Raw genomic sequence first — 6,404 nt, 5'->3', positions numbered from 1 at the left:
CTGCTGAAAAACTCAGTTTCCTAACAGCAACTTGACTGCCTTCATTTCTTTGCCATGGTCTCAGCTCCATCAGTAACTTATTTTTCATCCCCATGCACGTGTGTTGCTAAGTGAATCAATATTTGTGAGCGATGGAAAGTCTTTGCAGTTTTATTTTCTGCACATTTTCATTTCATTGCAAAGGAACTGTTCAGATGCATAATTGGAAGCAAATTCAACTGAAAAGCAAGAGTGGAAATTGCTGCCAGATAAGCGTTGTTTAAAACACTGCTGATCATGAAACAGATTTTTCAGTCTAGGAGAAATACACTGTCCGATAGGAACACGCTTGGTCAGACAGGAGCAGTCTCTTGTGTCTTACCAGTTGTGTCACAACTCCTAACAGCTGCTTTTGGCTTCCTCAGCCATTTCCAGGCTTAGGCGCTGGGTCTCAAAAAGAAGAGGGAAGACAAAGAAGGATCTCGCTAGTGAGGAAGGATCACATCTTTGAGTCCTTCTTGTTTATTCAAATTTCATGAAAGTTTACCTGAGTAAGGACATAGGATTTTTGTCATGGCTTTTACAGCGTTAGTTATGTTTCACTCACAAATCATAGTAAGAGTATGAAAATGTGTTGTGGACTATTTTGCATCCGTCTGTAGCTACCTGAAATACCACCAGGCTCCCCTGCTCTGCTAGATGCTGTGTTTGCCATGCAAATACGAAGAGCAAATAACATGGGAAGCGAACTGGTTTCACAGCTTTTGGATCCCAGTTAGTGGAAGTCGATACGAGATCATTATGTTAAAGGTGGGGGGTTTTGCTGTGCCAGAGCAGTTTTATTGTGAGCTGACTTTGTGTTGCTGCCTGTGCTTGACTGAACTTGACTGAAAAAACAACGGTTATCTTCTACCTAATGATCCTGCTAATCATTCGGGTCTAAATTATAAATTAGAAACAGTTGTTTTTAACCAAGTGGTGTGCATTGCTGTGAAAATTTTCGTAGATGTGGTTAACGATGTCACAGAGGTGTAACTTCTGTTAGGAGAATTTTTAATAAAATTCTTTGTTCTCAAGATTTCAGATGCCCTTTCCTTACGCAGCTTCCAGAAAGCAGTAATGCACTTAAAAGTAATTAATTCATGCTATCTTAGTTATAAATTTATAAGTTTCCAATAGATTAGGAAAGCTGCTTTTCTGACATCTGATTACATCTTTTAAATTCAAATATGGAACCGTTTTGCAAGTAAAGGGGTACCAGGGCGGCTTCACGTTGGTTCGCAGTCCCACAAACCTTCCCCACCCCTCCCTGCCAGGGGGAGATGTGAGCTCATTTTGTTCAGTTAAAGACATGGTGATACTGTGGAGCTTGCAACTGCTCCAACACTACGCGATGGGTCAAAGGAACAATAAAGTTCATAGAATGCTTTTAATGACAGCACTGTTTAATGACAGCAAGGTCCTGAGCAGAAAATCAGGCAGGAGCTTACACTGTATGGAAGAGATACTGTCTTCAGTGGGGGTACTTCTGGTTTACACTCTTGTTACACTCTTGGAACGTGGGCTATATTAATTTTAGGTATTGGCTTTTTATTAGCAGTCAGAGTAAAAGAATAGGAGGGGTGCAGAACATTTAAAAGACCTCTTGAGTATCCCAAAATCATCTCAGCTAAAAAAAGACTTTGCCAAGAAGTTACCATGTGTGAAAATCTGTGTGGCACCTTTCTGTAAATCTGGGGGGTAGGGAGAGGAGAAGTAAACACACATCTCAAAGGCATTGATTCCGCTTCAAGGGTACAGCTGCGCAGCGCAGGGCATGGACCTCCCCGCGCACCAGCTTCAGTCCCCCGGCCATCGCGATGCTGCTCCGCAGAACGGCCCTCTGCTGTGTAGATGCTCTGTAAGAGAGTCTGGCCTCTCATTCACTACGGTGTTAGTTCATGGTATCCAGTGGTTTGAGGTCTTACTATGAGCTTTTGTCACTTTTAATAGAGTTGGTAACACAGTGGTACACAAGTTCCTATTTCCACAATGTTCAGTATCTGATGTTGAAGATTTACAACTCTCAGTGTGTAAAATACATCTAAGCATTTAAGAAAAACATTCATGGGTGCTAAGGCAAAACGTGCCTGGTTTTTTTTTCTAGTAAAATGTGAAGAAGTAATTTCCTCTTTTCTCTTGTTGTCTTGTGCTTCATTTCGGTGTCGGCACATCTGTTACTGTCAGCAGTTACTTAAGAGCTACCCCTTTGCATACATTTTCTCTTGCAAAGTTTAATGCAATACATTCAGTAGGGCTCTGAACAGCGCTTGGGTCATTCAGCTCTTCAGTTAATTATGCTTTTAACAACTTCAGAGTTATAAAGGGTATTTTAAAATCCTATTTAAAGGCCTTTTCTTCTGTCTTTGATGTTCACTTGTAACTACACTGAAGAGTCCAAAAATCAAACATTTGAACATTTGCTGAGAAACACAAAACTGCAGCCTGGCTGGCTCTGACTGCAAACGGGCGCTGCGGTACTCTGACGGAGCGGCTGCTGACAAGGCATCCTGCAGCACTTCTGTGTACAAATGCTTTATCTGTTTCTGAATGATGTTCTGTTTTGCTCCTGTGTGTTTACACAGCTCTCCTCAGTGCTATCTTCTTGTGGGCTCGCTGGAAGAGTCACAAAGGTCTGAATGGAGGAGTTTACCACGTATCTGCGCATCATGAGGATTTAGAGGACATCAGAGAAAATATCCTCAACTATAACGAAGAAGGTGGTGGGGAACAAGACCAAGTAAGGATCATGGTGTTACGTTACACTGAAGAGAGGCCTGGTGGCTCACCATGCTAATGAAAATATATTTTGTGTGTTTCCTTTATGACTGAGGGCCTTAGCCTTTGTTCTGCTGATTCATTACTGCGAGTGGTAGATGGATTATTTGTGAGGTTATGTACACAAGGGTGCACGTTTCTTAAGCAGAGCTAAGTGCCTATCAATTTTTAATTTGTCTTAAAGGAAGTGATCCTATGTGCGCATTTAAAAATGCTTGTAGAGTCAGCTGAGCAGAAAAGAGCCAACAGCTGATGGCTTTGGTTTTGTGGCTCGGGAGCTGCTGAAGTTCTCGGTGGCAATTGCTGCTGTAGCACCGAGGGCTGGGAAGAGCCCAACGTGAACCGTCCTCTTTCTGGAGACTGTTCATAACAGCGGTCACTCAGACTCAACTTGTAAGAAACTGAGGTGCTACATTTGTTCCTCTTAAGCCCTGAAGCACGTGGTAGCTGTGCAAGAACCTTTCTGCATTTTTCTATTCTGGAGAGAAATACGCTAATGAACAGAAGCTGAGTTTTTACTTACAGTAGACCAGATTAAACCCCAAACAGGTAATGCTAATGTTTCTGCCCACTGTTCTAAGGATTTCTACATCTCAGTTTAAGCCAGAGCTTTGAAACAAAACTGCGGATATTATAGACGAGTAATTTAAGTAGTTTATTTCCTGACCAACAGACGTTTGCTGTTTAAAAAAGGTAAGGAACCTCGTTGCTATCTTTGAAACCGTTTCCTGGATTCGGAAGGTGGTGTGACTCTGCAGAGGTAATGGTAGTTGGGGCACTGATGTGGTGGGTCAGAAAAAGCCAGTGATTTAAGAAAGAAATTAAATGTGACCTGTCCCAAAATTCTAAATATCTTCAAGAATTTTATAGAGTGTTTTACAAGGCCACCTGAAAAAATACTCTTACTTGTAGAGTATCCTTAATTTCTTGATGAATTAGTGTGAGCATAATAAATACAGGGATGTTTCCCATGTGATAACGTAGCTATTGGCGTAAATCCTGTTTTCTGTAATAAGATTAACTTCTTCTGCTGTACTTTGCAATTTTACACCCAGGTGGTCTACAGATTGAGGACATCCACAGCTCCCCTATGACATGTTTAATTACTTTTGGGGAGTTCTTAAAATACACTCCTTACCTTATGCAGTGGAAACAAATCAGTGAGTTGATGATCTTCATCTGTGGCCATTACTCTGTCTTCAAGAAATGATGCTTAGAGTGAAGCCTCCATGGGTTCTGTACACTGTTCCTAAATTATTCAAATTTTACAGTTGCTGGGATTGCAGCTAAAACTTCCCAGTTCCTGGGATTGCAGCTAAAACTTCCCATTATTCTTTTTAATACCTAATTGTTTGTCTAGATTTAAAAAAAAACCAAAATACGCAGAATTCCAGTACCTCAATTGTATTCTAATGTTACCTTAACAGAAGGATCATGAGGGTGCTTGGGCAAGAGTTTTGTCTTGGCAATGTTAGCGGAGGGCAGGGCTGTGGGGACAAGAGGCTGTCCTGCTAAGGCATTTCTGCACCCGAAATGAACAGAACTATCGCTCAGAAAAATGAGGAGTTCATAAAAAATGGAGGAGATCAGTGCACTGTTGAGGCTATACTTAAGGCAACCGAACACCAAATGTTGTTAAAAGCCCGCTTTGAAGCTAGAGGCAAGGATCGACCTGGGTTTGTAGGCTGCGGGCTAGGAACGGTGAATCAGCCAGAGCACGTGTCATTTTAATGAAGAACTGCTCGCAGTGAGGGACGATGTTCGTATTGCCCAGTTCCCTGAAGGGATGATCCTTAAACCTGCATTTGGACAAACTCCCATTTAAGTTTCATATGACCCAAAGTGGCCGTGTTTTATTGGTTATACTGGTAGCCGTGCTATTATGAAGTGCTGGTAGTGGGATCACACTGTAGCTGACACTTAGAACATGCCTAAGGCAGGCAGCTGGGCTGCGGGTCTCACACGGGTCGTCACAAACAGCATTTAGTCTCCGGGTGAATGGGAACAGGCAGCTATTCTATGTTACAGCCCTGCCCCGAACCCTCGTCTTGCCACTTATGTGGCTTCTTGATTGCGGGGGGGGGGGTTTTTTTTTTTTTTTTTTTTTTTTTTTTTTTGAAGCAGTTCTCTGTCTCTGATTGAAATTCAGCAAAGGCTCACCAAGATTACCTAGGATAATCTCTTATAAAATGGTTACGCGCAATTCAGCGTGTGAGAGAATAAATGTAATCTTTTGGAAAGTGCTGGTTTGACAGCTCTGTCATTGATGGCCCCTATTCAGATGAATAGCATGAGCAATACAAATAATTACTTGTTTGCTCTAATGAATTCTGTCTCACACAGCCTGTCAACATCCTTCTTTTGCCTGGAAATAAGTCCAGAGACACAACCTTTGGATTGTGGGAAGGTGAAGGAGGCTGTAGGACACCGCTTCTTTTCTTTCTTCCAGCTGGCATAAAGATTCTGGTCAGTTAATGCAGCGAGCGCGTGCGGAGCTGGCAGCCTTAGTGACAGAAGCTGCGCTCCAAGGAACTGCGGCACGAGTATCGGACAGCATTAACTGCTGCTTCACCAGGAGGGAAATGGTTTTTTGTGGCTTTTTTTTTTTTTTTTTTTTGGTAGTGGTTACTTGGCTTTTATGATCATGCCCCTTCCACATAGCATAACTGGCAATTATTCCACAGATTGATAATATTTTAACAGAAATCACAGTCGATGTTTGAACTACTAATGCAGAAAGGTTTCTTCTAACGCGCTATTTGTGAATATTCTTTCTCACCTTCGTTGCCAGGCTCAGTATCAGTGTTTAGTGATGAAAAAATACTCAGATCTGAATTTCAGAACAAAATTGGGGGCATTTCTCTCATTTTTATTTAGCTTCTAATATGAGATTAGACTTGATTTTGAGCCTAGGTGTAGTAGTGCAGGCTGCACAGGCGTCCCTCACGCATTCTCATCTGCTTGGTGGGTTTTGGCTTAGGTGGCAGAGTTGGTTGAACTGCCTTGGCATTGTTCCTGTCACGCATTCTCATCTGCTTGGTGGGTTTTGGCTTTCTTAGGTGGCAGAGTTGGTTGAACTGCCTCGGCATTGTTCCTGCTTTATTTCCACTAGAACATGAAATTTGGGGACCTATAGAGAATATTAATTTAACGTGCCCGGTTTCTCACCCCAGGATGCGTACAACATGGCGGAGCTGCAGGTGTCTGTTCAAAGCGGCCCAGCCTATTCCCTCCACAAGAAGAAAGAAAACCCAACAAAACTGACCCGGTTCCTTGGTGATGGGTCCCCAGGCGTGCAGGAGCAGCCCCAACCACCAGCGACAGCCTGGTTTACCAGCGGAGGTCTTGGTCAGTACTGGTCAGACGTTGCTGGGGGTGCTGACCACCACCCCCAGGCTGCGCCCCAAGACTCGCTGCGGGTGTTTTGCACGGAAGGAGGCGGCTCGGTTGCCAGCAGTCTGAGCGCCCTGAGCTCCTCTGGATGGGAGGAGGGAGCAGTGTTTGACGACGTTAAAGAGTGGGGACCAAAGTTTGGGAAACTGAGCGAACTGTACTCACAAACGGATGCAGAAGACCTGTAGCTTAACAAGTCTACTCTTTTCAGAGTT

At 43.2% G+C, this 6,404-nt stretch overlaps 1 protein-coding gene across 2 annotated transcripts in view; it reads left to right on the top strand.

Moving 5' to 3' along the window:
* LOC104125588 (neural-cadherin) overlaps positions 1-6,404 on the top strand; it is a 50,380-nt gene extending 43,976 nt beyond the window's left edge. Inside the window, exons 31-32 of one of the 2 annotated variants that reach the window (XM_035893606.1) lie at positions 2,604-2,758; positions 5,970-6,404. In XM_035893606.1, coding sequence (XP_035749499.1) covers positions 2,604-2,758; positions 5,970-6,377 — 563 coding nt within the window. In that variant the 3' untranslated portion in view covers positions 6,378-6,404. Of the gene's footprint in view, positions 2,100-2,603; positions 2,759-5,969 lie in introns of those variants that run through there. The other variant, XM_035893607.1, reaches the window with a different exon arrangement.

Source organism: Egretta garzetta, unplaced genomic scaffold (genome assembly GCF_000687185.1).
Source record: "Egretta garzetta isolate BGI_Z169 unplaced genomic scaffold, ASM68718v1 scaffold354, whole genome shotgun sequence".
Taxonomy (NCBI): domain Eukaryota; kingdom Metazoa; phylum Chordata; class Aves; order Pelecaniformes; family Ardeidae; genus Egretta; species Egretta garzetta.
Note: the sequence above shows the minus strand (reverse complement) of the source record. Positions and strands in the feature narration are given on the sequence as shown.